This window comes from Rhipicephalus microplus, chromosome 2 (genome assembly GCF_043290135.1).
Source record: "Rhipicephalus microplus isolate Deutch F79 chromosome 2, USDA_Rmic, whole genome shotgun sequence".
Taxonomy (NCBI): Eukaryota; Metazoa; Arthropoda; class Arachnida; order Ixodida; family Ixodidae; genus Rhipicephalus; species Rhipicephalus microplus.
The window spans coordinates 224,921,921-224,940,638 of NC_134701.1; the positions used below are offsets into that span (position 1 = coordinate 224,921,921).

The window sequence follows — 18,718 nt, forward strand, 5'->3', positions numbered from 1 at the left end:
CTTCAGTTGACCCATGAAATAATTGAGGCAGGCTGCATCAGAAAGTTTGATGGCGCATGCGTTGGTTCTTCGTCCATACCACTTTGATGTAGTGCAATGTCCTATGTAAATGAGTGAAAAATTACAGACCATTGTGCAAATTGGTGTTTGAAATGTTTATAACATTTAGTAAAGCTTTTGGTCATTTTGCAATGCTGTGGCGCATGTCAGTGGCATATGTATAAATTTTCAACTTTCTGTTCCACTGGATGAAGTGTTGTAAGCCGGTGCTGTATGTGCAGCAAATTTCCTCGTCCCCGTCTTATTTTGCACTGTGTTTTCCCCAATGTTAAAACTGGAAGCCTACCAAACCCGTTACTATCATGACGATAAGTAGTCAAACAAGAAATGATGATTGACCCGCGCCTTGGATGTTTCGACAAGCACACTTGTATTTGCCCGAACCTATCCATAGGCCTTCATGTTCTTCTGAATGTACGCCTTGCTTGAATGTGCTGGGGCTATTCTCTTCCAATTATGACGTACAAATGAGAATACCCTGACACGGTACTCTAATTGTGACAGTCTCGCCATCACAGCGTAACAAATGGTTGAAGTGCTCGACTGCTGACTCAAAGTTGCGTGTTCGATTCCTGCTGCTGCTGCCACAATTTCTATAAAGGTGAAAATGCTAGAGGCCCGTGCACGTATAATTGGTTGCATGGTTGCATGTTTCCGGAGCACTTCACTAAGGCATACCTCAGAATCATGTCATGGTTCTGACAGGCAAAGCTCCAGCAATCATTTTGTCAATTATGAGAGCTAGATTGAAAGACGATAGAGATAACGAAAGCTCTCCTTCTTCTTTGTATTCTTTCTTTTTATAGCAACGTTTGCAGTGCTTCAGAGAGTACAACTCACTTTTCATATGCAACAGTGGCACCCATCGGTGTGTCTTGGTGTTTCTATTAATCATCGAGATATGTGCGATGGTAATGACATATCGGGCCTTTTGATACAAAAACTATTTCCTTAATAATCTTCAGAGTTCTTCGTACTTTGAGAAATTCTTGCTACGGAGATTTTTTTCAAGCATATATATATTGTTGGCATAATTCGCCCTTATTAAAAAGTTTGTGGGTCTCACCTGCCACAACACCGATACGACTATACCTGTGTCTCAATACTGTTGTGTGGAGCCTGTCATATTCACTCACGCAATAGCCGCGCAGAATAACACCGGCTCATCGTTGCCCTGTGTTGGCTCACTGTTGGCGAATGCAAGTTACCATTGGCTCGCCACATTTTTTTAGTCAGAACCGAAAACATCCCTTGTTTACATAAAGTTTGGGAAAGAACTTCAGCAAAGTAAAGTAGTAGATAAAAATTGAGATAGAACTACAACAAGGCCTAAATGTACTCCAGAAAATGTATTTTGAGGATCCATGTTTAAAAAAAAACATCGCTACATTAAGGGGGCGTTTCAGACCTTGCGTGAGGAGTGGCTGGTTCGAGGACCATTATACTCAGCCCATTTTTTATGCCTACTGCAAGGCGAAGGCCTCTCTCAATGGTGACCAATTTACCCCATTCAGTGTGGGCTGGTACCATTGTACGTCAGTGAACTACCTGGTTTCGTCACTGCATCCAACCGTCTACGGTCCACGGCTACATCTTTTATAGTTTGATCTTCCGTGCCTTTCAAGCTCCAACAGACAAACGGTTATCGATCCTTCCTATTACCTGACCGGCACTGGTCCCTTTTCTCCTCAATGTCGGCTTCTCCTGCTTGTTCTATTGGGCATAGAAATGGTAGCGAATGTAACTGCAAATGTATGTAAGCTCCAGTACTATGACTTACAGAAGAATAAAGAGGGGATCTAGAAAACTAGGGAACACTAGACCCTCTTGGGTTCAATGTGCACAAAACTTCACAAATATTCTTCGCTTCCCAGTGCCAGAGTCGGTGCGACGCCGATTATAAAAATTTTTGTACGTGTGAAAGCTGATCGTAGGGGAATTCGCTGGAGTTTTGCTTTTTGTAGATGCATACGTGAAGCTCAACCGTCCCTTATGAAGCTTAGCTGTTTTCTTGAGCATCAAGTTTTCGAATTCAGTAGCAGTGATGATAACACATTAGTGATGTTAGATATCATAAATCGCGGAAAAAGACCCTCCGTAATAGCTGTATCCATGAATATGTGCATGTGTTACCGTGAATTGTGAGCTTACGAAACTGTAATAAGCATTGAGTCGATTACATACTTTCCCAGGAATGAAAATTTGCCGAAATTACCTTTATTCCCAAACACGGAAAGCCGATCAATATAGACAACCTTCGTTCCATTTCCTTAACCTCCAGTGCCGGCAAGGTAATGGAGAGGGCACTGTACATTCGGCTCACTGAATACATGGAGGCTAAGGACCTTTTTCCAAATACCATGTTTGGTTTTAGAGCACAATTATCGGCACAGGATGCTCTACTTTACGACATAATCAATCGCCCCAGTGGAGCCACGCAACAGGAGCGCGCCATTCTGGCGATAGACTTTGAAAAAGCCTTTGATAATGTCCGGCGCTCGGCTATCGTGGCTAACCTGGCTAACCTGGCCAAAACAGGAAGCGGTCAACACGCATACAATTACGTGCGCAACTTCCTGCACAGCCGTGAACTGACCGTGGATACGAGTAGGCGACGCCAAAACAGCCCCCATCACAATGGGAGACTCCGGAACACCGCAAGGGGCTGTAATCTCGCCACTATTATTCAACATCGTATTGCTGGATCCCCCTAGAGCACTCAGCGAGATATCCGAAATCAAGCACGCAATATACGCTGATGACGTTACCATATGGACGAACACCGGCAGCTTATGAAACAAATGGAAGAAGTGCTTCAACGGGCTACGGATACTGCGGAACGCATCGGTCGAACATGCGAACTTCACTGCTCCCCCACTAAATCAGAATCGCTGGTATTCAGGCAACGTGGCAATTACATTCCTTTGAATATCCAACTTGATCAATCCACAGTCAAGGAAGCGGAAACCATCCGCGTCCTTGGAGCGCACATTAATAATCAGGGCAACAGCAAGGTAGCGATCGAAAAGTTATGCCATACCTATACAAGTATTTCACGCATGATATCTAGAATTGCCAATCGACACCGAGACATGAAGAAAGCGGGCCTATTGCGTCTTGAACAAGCCTTTGTGATCAGTCGCGGCACTTACAGCTTTCCGTACCAGCGCAACCTGAAAAAATATCAAAACAAATGAGACCGTCCACTACGACTTTCGTATCAGAAAGCCCTCAATCTACCCCCATGGGCCATGAATGACAGAATACTCGCGATGGGCATATGTAATACAGCGTCCGAGCTCTTCGAAGCTTATCGCACAAACCAAGTGATTCGACTCGCACATATACATATATACCAAGGCAGGTCGCGCCACGCTAGACACTCTCGGCAAAAATCCACCAATTCAGGTCGCTGGTAATCTATCACCACTACAAAAACGGCAAAAGGAAATTTATATTCAGCCTTTGCCACGTAATATGCACCCCGTCCATCACAATAAGAGACGAGGTGCCAGAGCTAAAGCGTATGACAAATATTCAGATTGTTAAGACGCCTTCTTTGTGGATGCCACCGGACCCCTGCACAACCGCGCCACGGTAGCCGTGGTAAGCAGGGGCAAGCCGTGGACTGCATCTCAGCTAGCGGAGTAGACATCACATCCATGGAAGAAGCCGGTATAGCCTTAACTATGCGTAACCCAAAAGCCCCCTTTGTCCTCACGGATTCCCAAGCGGCGTATCCCAGTGTTGCTAGAGGTAAAGTCGACCGGTTTGCACATTCAATTCTGCAACGGACTGTGGCCCGTCATCAAGACGGTCAGTGGATACAACTGCTACGGTAACAGGGCACACAGGAGTTAGAGGTAATGAACGTGCTTACACCTCCGCCCGCGATTGATTACACAGGGTATTCATTGCTTCATCCCCCGCACACCTTCTTGCTAACTAGGACGATCCCCAGCCCCTGCTTTCGTATACTGACATTCTGCAACACATCAGGCTGAGTAGACGCACTCTACCCCCACCGGACCCAATATTAGGTAAGGCATCGCAAGGCGCGTGGAGACGACTACAATCATCAGCATTTCCAAATTCTTATGTACTGTAAAAGATAGAACCTTCGATGTGCAATCCGCATTGTAAATTCTGTCCCAATACGGCCACTCTATTTCACATGGTATGGGAGTGACAAAACACTCCCAGAATATCGGACAATCATAATCCTACATTAGTCGAGTGGGAGGCAACCCTGTCCAGCTCTGACCCAGTGCAGCAGCTAGCCCTGGTTGACCGAGCTCGGGTGTGGCGAGAGCCAATTGTCTTCCGGAATAGGAGGTTCAACCACTATTTTGACTTATTTGTTACCAATGAATGTTTTATTCTCTCTCTCTCTCTCTCTCTCTCTCTCTCTCTCTCTCCTTCTACGCAACTGTGTAACATTTATGGGTGCTCACAGCCATCTGAAGAATTTTTGCTGTTACATTACTATGGTTTTGCTTCTAGATTTTTTTTTATAAATTCACTTTTAGGGTTATCTGTATACGGTAATGAAAAGGGTACGGAAATTAATTGACGAAGTAATATAACTAACAGTTATTCATGGTATTACGTCCGAAATCTACGATATGATTATGATTGGGGCTGTGTTGGGTGGCTCCTGAAAGTTCGTTCACGTGGGGTTCTTCGGCATGCCCCTTAATCTAAAAAATACGTGGTCATTCAGCATGTCGCCTCGTTTGCGATGACGCCTCCGTAGGCGGGATTCCACCCCACGATCTTCGGTACAGCAGCCGAGTACCATAGAGTACCATAAATACTGGACCACTGCGGTGGGTTATTGATAACGAACACTAAACAAAGGCACCCCACTTCCCCCCCCCCCCTAAAAAAATTAGAATTGCAATGCTACTCAAAAGCAAGCTGTAATATACTCTTATGTATTGAGCGTACAAGTGATCTGCGAAATTTACTTCCTTACTATAGTTTAAAATCAACTCGGCACTTAACAGATAATTTTTCAGATTATCTGTCAACTAGTCTTCTCTGCGTTAAATGAATCCAGCTCACAATCCTCTCAGCTTTTGTGGCACCATATAAAAAGGAAGGCCAATAAATCCTCTTTGCACCAGGTCTTCATGGTGCCGAAAATATGCGGCCAGTTTGCACTTTACTTCCACACGCATATGAAATACGAAATCAAGCTCACTCAGGCTCACCGGAAATCAAGCGTGAGAAATTTTGCCTAATTAAACTCAATATATCAATAACACAAATTGTCTTTGCACCTCACTTCCGGTGCCGACTTTCTTGCTTGGTTAGTTAATCTCCGTTTTTTTTCCTCTTCCTTTTTGTTTCACTGTTATGCTTCCTCTCAAGCTCAATAGGGTTAGCTGAGTCATGAGCTCTCTACGTGATCCTGAAGTTCAACCAAAGCAGACTAAGTTGGATTGTTCATTGAAGAACGCATACACTACTGTCACTTAGATGGAAAGTGAAAGCTGAAAGCGGCGGTTGGGGAGAACGACACTGTGTCCAATAGTTTAGTAACAGCCAATTGTCTCATCCTTCCTGAACTTTCTTGAATTCTTCAGTGACACGTAGTTCGGCATCTATATCGCGCCCGTGCGGCGTGAACGGACATCAGGATCATCCATGGTGAGCTGAGCCGATAATTTTGCACCAACAAGTTTCACCTCCCAAAAGCGTCTACTTTTGGAAACTAACCTAATTTAGTCCATCGAAACCAGTCTGACAGACTCCATAGGGCCGAACTAAGTTTTCTTTAATAATAGTGCCTAACATTTTCTCTTTCAATTTTATTCCGGCTTTAGATCAGGTGAAGCGTAGACGTTCCTTTAAAGTCGTAAATTTAATCATTTGTGTTTCAGTAATAATACTTCAAGGATGATGAGAGAAAGCAAGACAGAGCTGAAACAAGAGCATTGGCAAAAACAAGTAGAAAAGGCTTGTTCGTGGAAACCTTCGCATTCAGCAGACGTTCACTGAAGTCCTTTCGTACATAAACAATGCATGAAGTACTCTCAACGAGTCCAAGATAAAAGCCCGATATCGGCACAGCGCGCGTTTGAAAGAATGCGCGATTCAATGTGAGATCCCACTGAATAATCAAGTTAATCGAAGGGCCAGAGTTATCGATCGCGAACCACTTCAAAAAAAGAGACCACGTCTCTTGCCGTTGTTCGGGCGAAATTTTAAACACGCATACTCCATTCCCTATTCCAGCACCTTTGAAATGGCAAAACGCACATTTTTTTAACGCATGTGCCAGCCAGCAAAAGAACAATCTCTTTCTCATCTTTCTCGGCTCCAGGTAAAATTGTCGTTTCAGTACCAGGGTACTTAATGTTTCACTTATACCGAAGGACACCTCCGACAAGCCATTCATTTCTCGAAACTCAATTTCCTTACGAGCGTCATCAGTATGCGCAGTACATTACTACGTCTACCTTTGACGACACCTGAAAAGCACGCCTCTGCAAGTTTCAATTCCGTGACTAATTCGAACGGATTGAAGGCCTCACAAACACGCCACGGGAACTTCTTCAGGGCAACTTTTGTCATCGAGTTCTTCTTTGAAAACTCACTTTCCGTAAAAGTCAGCAAAACACGAGAGGCTCTCATAAAACTTACATGTCTTGCTTTCGACAAGTTATTCACCGAAATAGAATCGCAACTACAACAGTTCAATTTGCACCGCACGTAATCAGGAGAGAAGCAGAAAGATTTCGTCTCCGTCTTTGCGCTGAATGAAATATCAATACCCCCAGTTTCCATATTTCCCAATTGCATAGACTTGACGTAGGTCATAACGCAAACGAGGTCGACGTGCGCCGACTGATTGAGCAAATTGCAAATGTCATACTTTGCTCGATTTAATTAGGCATCCTGTCTCATCTATTGTTCCAATGTAGTCGCCTTAGTCAATAGAAATTTTGCTTTGACAACCGTTGTGGCGCATGTATAAAATCTAATTTCACTCAGTTATCGTAATGAAGCAAACAGGGCGTTGGCGGTTCTCAATTTCTACGTTCCGATTTCTGCATCCAAGACTACTCCCGCTGCTAACGTTTGTCTCTCGTTATTGCTAAGTGCCTCAACTCAGTTTCATATTTGAGCTGTGGATAGAGTATGTTCTCTTAAAATTACACTTACAGTGACAGCAGGGGATATCCATGTCCTGGTCGCAGTGACAAAACTCACGATAGATAGATAGATAGATAGATAGATAGATAGATAGATAGATAGATAGATAGATAGATAGATAGATAGATAGATAGATAGATAGATAGATAGATAGATAGATAGATAGATAGATAGATAGATAGATAGATAGATAGATAGATAGATAGATAGATAGATAGATAGATAGATAGATAGATAGATAGATAGATAGATAGATAGATAGATAGATAGATAGATAGATAGATAGATAGATAGATAGATAGATAGATAGATAGATAGATAGATAGATAGATAGATAGATAGATAGATAGATAGATAGATAGATAGATAGATAGATAGATAGATAGATAGATAGACAGACAGATTTTGTCTCTCGCGGTGCAGTGATGATGGGCGTGGACCTTCCGGACTTCATCCTGAACCGGAACCAGCCATCCCTGAAGAACCTGCAGGCTCTCCGGCAGCGCCTGTTCGAGAGCGGCCGGAGGCGGTGATTCCCAGGAAGCACCGCGTCCAGGAAGCACCCCCCTCCCAGACTCCTTGGACTGCGCCAGCCACGCATTCCTCTCTCGCGAGGTGAGGCTCAACTAATTTACTTACTAATGTCTTGGGTGCCTTGCCTAACTTGCTTGCCAAGCCTTAACGCTACTCTTCTCGATTATTCTGACGCACTGGCTGTGCCCTGTGGAAAAACTGCGGAAGCTAGAAAGAACCATAGAACTCGTTCTTCGTCACTTTCCTCGCCACATAGTATCAGATAGGCCATGCATGTGCTCCACATTTTTTTTTTTCGTTTCATCTCGTTTCATCAGGATCCACCAACTTTTACAAAATCATGTTTCAAACGTCATTCACCAGCATTCATCTCTTGCTTACTCTGCATAGAAAGGTGCGTATTCTTGCGAAAATTTGTAATAATGAAATTAGCTTTGTATAGCGTTCTATTACTCTATGTCGACTATCCACTGGTAGGTTGTTTACCTGTTTGCACCGGTGTCATACCAGACCTATGACTGCGGGTCCAAAGCTTCTTTAGAGAGTTCCACAGCACAAGTGACAGTGTGTGTGAAACTCGCGCTCTAATAAATCATTCAGTGTTTCTTTTTGTTTTTCTTTCTGCATGTATTCCATCGTGATGGGATCGTTTGAAATTCATGGCTTGATCATTGAGGCCCTTCACATCCACTCTCAAGTGCAGCCATTTTATTTTATTGTTTTGTTTCCTATACTGCACTATTCTCGAAGTTTATAACCTATATATATATATATATATATATATATATATATATATATATATATATATATATATATATATATATATATATATATATATATATATATATATATATATATATTTGTTTATTTATTTCTTCAGAAAAAGGGGGAGACGTACCCTGACATGCCTTTCCCTTTATAAGAACGCAAGCGTCTTCGTGGAAGTGGATTTCAGCAATTGTTTTCATTTAATTCAATGCGTGGGATATTCAGCATTTTTACTAAAAGTGCGTCAAGCTATTCTCAAAGTCCGCATATTAAAAAAAAGAACGTACGTGCACACAGGTCATGTCATTCATGATTGGCGTGGCACAAAGTCCGCATATTAAAGAAAAAAGAACGTACGTGCACACAGGTCATGTCATTCATGATTGGCGTGGCACAGAAGAAACAAACATCTTGACAATAGCTAAACAGAGACTGCCTCACTATTCCTCCCATGATTTCGACTAGCGAAGCCTTTTAGTGCTGAAGTTATGGGTACACTTCTGCTTTTTTTTCCTGTTTTTCGTAAACTCCGCAATATTCACGAGAGTAAAAGAAACAAGAACTAAAACAGTGCCTGATATTTGGAGTGTAGATATCGAAAAAAGCAAGATACTGCTAGCGTGTTCTCAAAAAGAAAAAAAAACAACATGCAGTATTTTTTTTCTTCGGCTGCCTCAGTGAAGCTAGGTGCTTGGAGCAAGCATTTGCACGCAAATTCACGCTCTCAAAGGTGCAAAGACACTCGGCCTAACAGACACAGGCAAGTCAGATCATAACGAGGTGCCGCTCGGTGGAACCATTCCCATTCCGACCTGGTCGGCGCACCAGGAAACGAAGAACAGAAGACAAGGCAGCGACAGCCGGCAACGAGTTTTCGATTTGTTTCTGGCGTGAGTGGTGGTTGCGCGCTGCGGCAATTTCCTGTTTGGCCGGCGCCACCGAAGCCGTATTCGCGATGGTCTCACAATGCACGCTGCATCACGGCGTTTCCCCGGCCAGTCTGGCAACGCTGTGCGCGCAAGTCAGTCTGTGTAAGGCACGTGCATTGCAAGCCCCGATCCTTCCAGCTATTCGTTACTGCAGTGGCCATCAAGACTTGCATGTCTGGCAGTGAAATGGCGCCTTATTACACCTCCTTCTCTTTACTTTCTTGCCTTCCTTTAGAGCTTGTTCTTTTTTTCTTCTGGGGCATCTTTGCGTTCGAAATGCAGGCATTGAACAGGCATGAAGTTGAAGAAAAAGGGCGAATGGGATTCGAATTGCCTTGTTTTGTATTTAACGCACGCCCGGTTTTCGGTGCACGGCGCTCTTTTTGGCAGCTCGTAAACTGGAATCGTTGTTCGTGGGGCAACACCAGCACTCAGGCAAGGACTTTTAACCCTTTTTCGATTACGCGGCGATGAGAGCAGCGTAAGAGGATATGCAGAAATGAGAAAAAATGAGAAACGAGAAACTTACGCGCATATAAAGGCATGTAGTATGAGATCTCGGCGACTGCCGAACTTCTCGCCTTCTGCATGGAGCACTTACATGATATCTCAGAAAAGCAGTGCGGAAGGTCAACAGCTACAGTGGTATGTAACTTTCACTTTTGCGTTTATGTTTGGAAGCAAGAAAAGCATAGAACACGCTCATTGTCACTGTCCTTACTACAGCACGTACAAATTGCCGCTAGCGTCTACGCTGGCCCGCCTTCACGACAGACCCCTGTAAGAAGAGTCGGTACTAGAACACCGACCTGAGCTGTCACCACACCCGAAAACCGCTTAAGGCCTTGCTTACCTTTTAACAGCCAAGTTGTTCAACAAATCATTCTTATCCGGCGAACGAAAAAAAAAACCTCGGTGTAGTACACACCAAAGCAATTTAGAAGCTCCACTACCGAGTAAAAGTAATATCAAATTTTTTGCGAGGAGAAACTCCGTCGGTCGTGTAAAAGCTATCATCATTCGTGAGAGCAATAACTCGGGCGGCATGCACTCTCTTTGGCCACTTCTTCACGTTTCGCTTGGTTATCAAAACGAGTGCGCCAGGCGTTACATGCAACAACTCGGATGAGCAAATAGACGAGTTCATAAAGAAAGAAAGAAATAAAGAAAGAAAGAAAAAAAGAAAGAGAGAAAAAAAAGAAAGAAAGAAAGAGAGAAAAACGAAACAAAGAAAAAACGAAAGAAAGGAAGAAAGAAAGAAAGAAAAAAAGAAAGAAAGAAAGAAAGAAAGAAAGAAAATTAAATAAAAGGAATGACACAGATAGAAGTTGAGAGAAATTAGGAAATAAAGACATATAAACATGGAAAGACGCTGAAACAAATGGACAGAAAGAGACGCAAAAAAGAGATAGTAATAGACGAAAGAGCAAAACAGAAAGTGAAAGAAAAACAAACTGAGAAAGTGAAAAAATAGAAAATAAGTAGAGAGCGAGAAAAAGTCGCGTATACATCGGGAGAGAAAAAAGAAATTGAAAATAAACCGTGATAAACAGAACAGACAGAACAAGTAAATGAGTAAGAAAACAAAAAAGAGAAAATAGGAAAGCCATTGAGCTACGCTCTTTATTTGGGCTTGGCACCACGAGTGTAGAGGGGCCAGATTTTTTTTTTCTTTGCGTGCCAGTGGCCTACGAGACAGGTCACAGTATACTCCCGCTCTCTACATTTCCTGTTCTTTCCTCCTTTGCTCGTGCCTGCTCTTCTCTGCTTTTCTTTCCAGTTTTTCTTTCCCCTCGGCTTTCTGCAGTGTAGCAAACCGGAGGACCCTGTTTCGGTTGACCTCCCTGCCTTTCTTTAGCATTATTACCTCCCTTTCTCGTTCTTTTGCATCAGATTTTCTCGTGTTTCTACGTGTGCCAGTGGTTTCGTACTTTGTTTATTCTTTTGTTTGTGTATGTTCACTTTTTGCAAGAAATTGTACTTTGGAGCACTTTTTTTTTTTGTCGAGCAGCTGTTTTGGACCAGCCATCACAGCTTCTCCAAGGCAGCACATTGTCTTTCGTATCCTGCAAGTGTTCTTGTCATGAAGACAAGAACATTTGTCGAAACGTTCACTCCAGAGACACTCCGAGTTCAACAATCTTTCACCTCTTCAAGCCCGATTCTCTCAAATTTTGTTTTCTTCATACTATTTTAGTTGTATTTCAAGATGACAAATGTCTATTTTTTAACGTCAATGACACTCTGGCGCTGCACCGCACATGCTTTCCGAGGAAACTCAAATCTTTCTCAATCGCATGTTATCATAGATGTACGAAGTTGCTGTGCTTACGATAACCAAATTTTTTACCTAATCTTTTCTCTTTTCAGACATGGCCCATTCTTCGGAAAACCGGTTAAATCCTCAATAAGAAGATATCAACCCAGAAATCATCTACGAAACTCGACTGACCGAAATTCTTCGCGGAGAGGGTGCTCCACCGAAGACAGAAAAAAAATGAAACTGAAAATCCACAAAGATGTTATACTTAGTCCTTGAATTATATTTAAAACAACACGTAGCGTAGGCACGACAATCGAGGCGAGACGAAAAGCCACAGAGCCATGTTCGCCAATAAATATCGATGACAAATGTGATAACAGGAAACATATGAAGAACAATTTAAGTCAGTTTTATTCCTTGCAGGAAATAGTTGTGGTACAATACTTTCGTTCAAAAGATTAAAGTACATATATGAATGTGAAGTGTTGTGTTTGTAGACTGAGTATGAAAGCCTGTTTTGCGCGACTCCTGTATCTCAAATATGTGCTTTACGTTGTTAAGTCATACGCACATACAAAAAATGTTGCGGTGTTGTGTCTTGTCAACTGAAGTCGCCGTTGTATGCAGTGCTTGGTAAAGGTCGTTGTTTTGTTAATGTTTCCATTGCATTGTGAATAAAAAGCACCGATTAAACTCAGTGTTTTCCGAAAGCTTCGTCAAGCTGCGTACGCAGGCCACAACGGTTTGTGCGCATTCGCGCGACGATATAACTGGCGTCTGTTGAGCCCCGTGTCAGCGTTGGAAAATCTAATAAAAGGAGCCCTGCACTTCAACATGTGTGGCTAGTTTTAACGCTTTCCCCTTAAAACTGCGGGTGCGTGAAAGCGAGGTCACCTCCGAGTTCCTAAAATATAGACGCCTGCAAATAGCCGTTAAGGGGCAAGAGACGTGGCAATTGAATGGGAGAAGCAATTCTTTGTAAGCGTAGTCGATGGCCCCCTGATGGTGCCAACCTCACGTAAGAATATGCCACCTCTCTACTCGAGGCTCATCCCAGTTTTAATCTGGAAAACAACAGGCTCATAAAACGACTTCATCACAGGTATACAACAGTTGTTGGCGGGAAGCTGAAACTTTTTTATCAGAGAAGTAATAATGGAGAAACCGAGCCCCAATCAACGCGTTCCGGCCTGCTATGATTTTGGCCATCCAAAATTTTAGCTTTAGCTTCATCCTAAAGCAAAAAAATGTACATGCCGCCTTGATACAAAAAATACAAGTAATAATGAAGATGACAAGAGTAATTAGAATGAACAAAGTGCTTCATTAAAAGATCACATGAAATCCATATAGGAAATTGATGCAGATATCTACATATGCCGCGCCGCGGTGGTCTAGTAGTAAGGTACTCGGCTGCTGTCTCGAAGGTCACGGGATCGAATCCCGGCTGCGGCAGCTGCATTTCTGATGCAGACGAAAATGCTGTAAACCCGTGTGCTCAGATTTTGATGCACGGTAAAGAACATCAGGTGGTAGAAATTTCAGGAATCCTCCGCTACGGCGTCTCTCATAATCATATGGTGGTTTTGAGACGTTAAGCTCCACATATCAATTATAACTCAGATATCTCTATATTAAGAAAACAAATAGAATTATGCGCAATTTCACATTCTTTTTTTTTCCTTCTCCTCAGAGTAAATCCTCTATTCATTACTAAAGTAGATCCGCAATATCGGCTCTTCGTGTCTTGCACTACATTGAATGCCGTAAAAGCTGAGACGACTCGCCAAGAAGATTACATAGAAAAGGGTCCATGAGAGCACTCATCGCCTGGGGATTTAGTCATCGGTCTCGTCAGTGGAGCCAAGTAATAATCTTCATGAAATACCTTATTATCTAGCCACGTCAAGTGAGAGGTAATTGATTAGCGCTTTCTGTAGCACTGAGCTCACAGGCAAACCCCGCAATCTCTTTACAATATAGTGGCACTCGTGTAGTGCCAACATCTGAACCATCAAGCATCTACCACCGTTATTTCCAACAGATTCGAGGTCAGCAGCCAAGCGGCAAGTAATGTTTGATTGGCTTCTTCGAAAGGTAAGTGGTAACGTTATTTCATCTTGTCGTGTGTCGATGCCAGCGTTCGATCGTACACAAGGTTGACACGTGCAACAGTGTCACCCCATTAAGACCGAAACCTTAGTTGCCCCATTAAACACGAAAATTGACTGGTGTGTGTTGTCAGCTTAACAAGAATGACGCACAAAATCATCATGTGATGACGTCCTCGTGATGTCACAGACAACCATACTTTGTAACATCATAATCATAGCTCGGCGAAAATGGCGGAGCTCGCTCAGACTCACTATAGGCATATTTTTTGCGCTTAGAGCTCACATGGACTAAGACTCTCCAAAAGTTTTCTGAGCCGGACTCACAATCACGAAAACTCTTCTACCGGACTCACTCGGGCTTGAGCCCACCAAAATATCGTTAACCCGGACTCACTCTAGGCTCAGACTCACTGCTTGATCTGAGTCTGACTCCGGCTGAGTTGACTTATGAGTGAGTTCGCCGACCTATGGTCATGTCACACGAAGTCACATCACGGCGTCATCAACGAAGCCATCATGGAGGCAATGCAAAACCAGGTGAGAGGCCTCCGATCCTGGGAGCCATGCAAAATCATCGTTAGGTGTGGAGAGGTTTGTGTGGGTGGCGGGCAGGATCAATGCATCGACTTAGAAAAAAAAAAGTGAATATCTTTCACCTTCGAAACTCCTTGATTGACTGATTGATTGATTTATATGTGTTGTTTAACGTCACAAAACCCCCCTATTATTATTAGAGACGCCACAGAGGAGGGCTCCGCAAATTTAAACCACCTGGGGTTCTTTAACGTGCACCCAAATCTGAGCACACGGGCCTACAACATTTCCGCCTTCATCGGAAATGCAGCCACCGCAGCCGGGATGTGATCCTGTGACCTGCGGGTCAGCAGCCGAGTACCTTAGCCACTATAGACCACCGTGGCGGGGCCCTCGACACCCCTTAAGCGAATGCATGAGGCACCCTCTGATCTATTGCGACAGTACAACAAGCGCACGCGTGTCTCCTCATCCTCCGGTTCGAACAGTAAGGCGATGACGGGATGAAGGGGTGTGAGCATTCTCACGACGGGTGGGGACGCCGGCATCAAGGCAGGCATCCTATGCACCAAGGTCAATGTTATACTACTGTAGGCCACGCGAAGATTTGTTGATACCACATTAAAATAAAATCCCAATATATTTGCAAGGGTGGTCAGTCGTAGTAGAAAGCGTGTCTGAGCACATCCCAAAAATTAAAAAACAAATCTGGCAACTTTGTGCAAAGATCGTAGTTTCTTCGGCAAAATATCAGTGCCTGGTTCCGCTTGTGTTCGATCAGAAGCTGACATACAGTTTCGTGCATGTGAAGGAAAACGCTGCAACCAACTGTACTACCAGTTGCCGACACTGGTTCACCGGCACGCGCAAACAGAACAGTTAACTTTGCCAACACGCGAGAAAAAACCGTTTTCCTCAAGAAGCAGATCAGAATGTGGCACATTTGGTTATCGAATAACTTATTATTAGGTAGCATAGATATGAACAGCCTATACTGACGGGCTGTGCACTTTTTGACTTGCAGTAATACACCAGACAGTCTAAACACGTCAATAAAAATCTCATTATGTCTGAGCGAAGTGTAGAGTGTTGGTAAACAAGGAGAAGGCAGTTTTGGAGCTATCTGTTAATTATGAAATCAATGAGGAAGCACTGGCGTCTGTTTCTACTTTGGAGAAAAAAAAATGACTGTAGCGATAGAACCCATTCTTTTGATAGAGTTAAAACTGGTATTTTATACATTTTAGGTTTCTTCGATTCGCAAACTCTTTGGGAATAAGCGTTGAGCATGCAGGAAACAAAATATTTTTGAACACACCTGTACTATTACGTTCTACACATATTATGGACAATATTTACATTTTAAAAAATGTGATTGTTAAGGAGATTATTCAGGCAGCAAGATCTCAGTCTTATACCCCAAATGTTGCCAACACCATCGCATCACATGTATTAAGCTAGGGTAATGACGTGAGCAGATCCATAAGTGTTTTACTTTACGATTTCTTTGGACAGTAAAACTGCCTTACCTAAATGGACCACATGTTTATACGAGGGCTGACTTCTAATATTTTGGAGTGACATATTCTAGACTGTTTAGCACAGCAACGTTTCTATGCATCGAGACAGAAGGGTTGCCAGTTGCACTTATCATAGGCAGATTCGGGCTTCTTTCTACGCCGAGTCTCTTGTAAGATTTTTCAGTCGCTTGTCACATTTTTGCGGCTTATTTACATTTTTATAGGAAATATGGTTATTGGAGTCATCACAATCACCAAGGCACGTTTGTGATTCACTAATAGCGTGTTCGTTAACGACACTGAGTAGCTAAGTGTATAGGCGTGTGCGGGGGGGGGGGGGGGAGGGGTTGAGGGTAATAGTTCATCCAAGCGCCCTCCTCCCCATCCTGCTAAGTCAATGCATGGGGCATATTTTGAGCCGCCAACCCTTTTTTTTTTCACGTGACTAGGGGTGAAGCCGCCCCTCCCCCCCCCCCCCCCTGACCCTATCCACGTGGGCACGCCTGTGGTTACTCGGTATTACTTGACGCGAACGGACGACATAGGTAAATGACACATCCAAACATGATAATCCCGATATGCGTGCCATGTAACAGCATGGCTACATGCCACACTGATGATGCGCTCACGGCCGTTACGCTAGCTTCACATATGCTATATTTGGTATTACGTGATGCCAATGAACGACGAAGGTATGTGACCAGTGAAAGCATAATAATCATGAGGTGCGCGTCATGTGGGAACGTGACTACATGCCACGCTCAATGCACCAATACATTTCGACGTGACTCGGGGCACGTGCTCGCCGGCGTTAATTTTGTCGCGTTACGCCGGCGTTGCCACGCCAGGCACCGGTCCTGCCTTATACTCACAGGCGCGCACCGCGCTGCGTTGCTTTGACGCATGCGCGTTTCAGAGCATCCGGCATCCCTCCGTTACGAAAAGAGGGAGACGCAGTGTTGTCTAGGTAACGCATAGGCGCGAAATAAAGCATGCTGTACTTCGCGCCGGTTGCCGTCGGGCCGTGCCGACGGACGCTGGTCACGCCTGGCATCAGACTATATACCCGGCGACAACTTTCTGTGAAAGCACGGCCAAGGCTACGTGGGCGGAGCCTATGCACATGTGCTACTGCGCCAAGTAGTCCAACCGCTTCGACGGGTGTTTCGGTTTCGATTTCACCAGCGCATACTTTATCCTTTGTGTGTCCGGCGTTGACCCAGGTTTCGTCAAGGTAGTACATGGATCTGGAAGAATAAACAACAAAAATGAAGCATGTCATCTGCAGCGAAGCGCGGCGAATGCAGCGAAACTCGGCTCGTGTCACAATTATTAAAAATTGCTCGCGTTTCGGCTCGCGTTTGCTCGCGTTTCGCTGCAGGTTTCGCTGCTCGCGTTTCGCTGCGTTTGCTCGCGTTTCGCTGCTTTTCCTTACTTGCGCGTAAACGCTGTACGCCACCTTCTTGGCCTGTACGGACAGCTTTTGATTTGACAACGCCTGGTACGGCTGCGCAGCTGGTGGACTCGCGGCACGCGGCGGTGTTTCCTCCGTAAGCGACGTTGACGAGCTGTAACCGGCGGACGCCACCTTTGACAGTGAGGAATGCGGTGAGGTAAAAAGGCGACGGAAGCCAAAAAAACCCCAAAAAACCTGAGAGAGCGTGAAACGAAATGTTTTCTACTGCGCAACGTTTTTATTCACTAATTAAAAAATAAATCCGCGAAAAATGTAGGTGACGAATGGTAAAATCTTAGTTACCCAGAACAGTATACAAACGTTTTCGTTGAGGCACTACATGCTGTGGCGCAGTAAGACAAGCGTGCTTCAGCTCCGTAGCCTTGGCTGTGCTGCCACAGAAAGTTGTCGCCGGGTATAGAGTGCCCGCGTTTTGCTAACGTAGCTTCGCTGTGCCCAGCGTGCGCGGGCGTCCACGCTACATTGGAGTATATTGGGCTCTTGATGATGCGCTCGCGGCCATTTTGCTGACTCCACATATACCAAATTTGGTATTACGTGACGTCGATGGATGACGAAATATATGACTGGTGCAAACATGATCATCCTGACACGCGTGTCATGTAAGAACATCACAACATACCACGCTCATAGAATGCTCGCATCCGTTTTGCTAGCTCCACATATACTGAATTTGGTATCACGTGACGTGAATATATGAAGGTAAAGGACGCATCCAAACATGATAATCATGACACGGAAGTCATGTACGGCATAATTTACCTCCACCTCGTAACGTTGTGCTGAATTTAAAGTCACATATCAACATTTCCCATTCGTGCTTCGCATATTGCCGCATTCAATTTGCAGAGAAGAGCTCGCGCAGCAAGAGAGAAAGACGAAGTCCTTGCTCGTACTATCTGTGCTATCTGCGGGGCTCTCTGCGAATTCATATATAACACAAGAAGATTACCTTGCTAAGTCAGCCATCAGCTCTCGAATTTTACTAGTCACACTACCACTTATTATTTAGCTGATACACTGCAATGATTCAACTTTCAGGAGAATTTCATATAACGATTCCACCACGGATATTCAACAAATTCCATTATTTCTCCCCCCCCCTTTTTTCTTTCTTTTTTTTACATTGCGCCAAATTAATTTCACAGTCAAAACACAGTAATCATATTCCCCTAATCTAGAAAATCTATAGGTATTTACTTGCATTAACCACCGGCTTCTTGGCCAATCCCCCTTAGTGGGTGAGAGCCACAAGAGAAAGGAACAAGCAAGCAAGCAAGCAATGCTTCCGGTGCTGCCCAGTATAACGGCTATAAGATATCGAAAATTGGCACTCAGGGCTGATGCCATTGAAT

At 44.0% G+C, this 18,718-nt stretch overlaps 1 protein-coding gene and 1 pseudogene across 2 annotated transcripts in view; both read left to right on the plus strand.

The window, feature by feature from the left end:
- LOC119170372 (uncharacterized) overlaps positions 1–12,415 on the plus strand; it is a 127,227-nt gene extending 114,812 nt beyond the window's left edge. For both annotated transcript variants that reach the window (XM_037421512.2, XM_075876478.1), the window contains exons 3-4: positions 7,648–7,839; positions 11,826–12,415. In XM_037421512.2, the coding sequence (XP_037277409.2) occupies positions 7,648–7,757 (110 nt within the window). In that variant the 3' untranslated portion in view covers positions 7,758–7,839; positions 11,826–12,415. The remainder of the gene's footprint in view (positions 1–7,647; positions 7,840–11,825) is intronic.
- The window catches only part of LOC142793878 (uncharacterized), a 36,445-nt pseudogene continuing 27,219 nt past the window's right edge, over positions 9,493–18,718 (plus strand).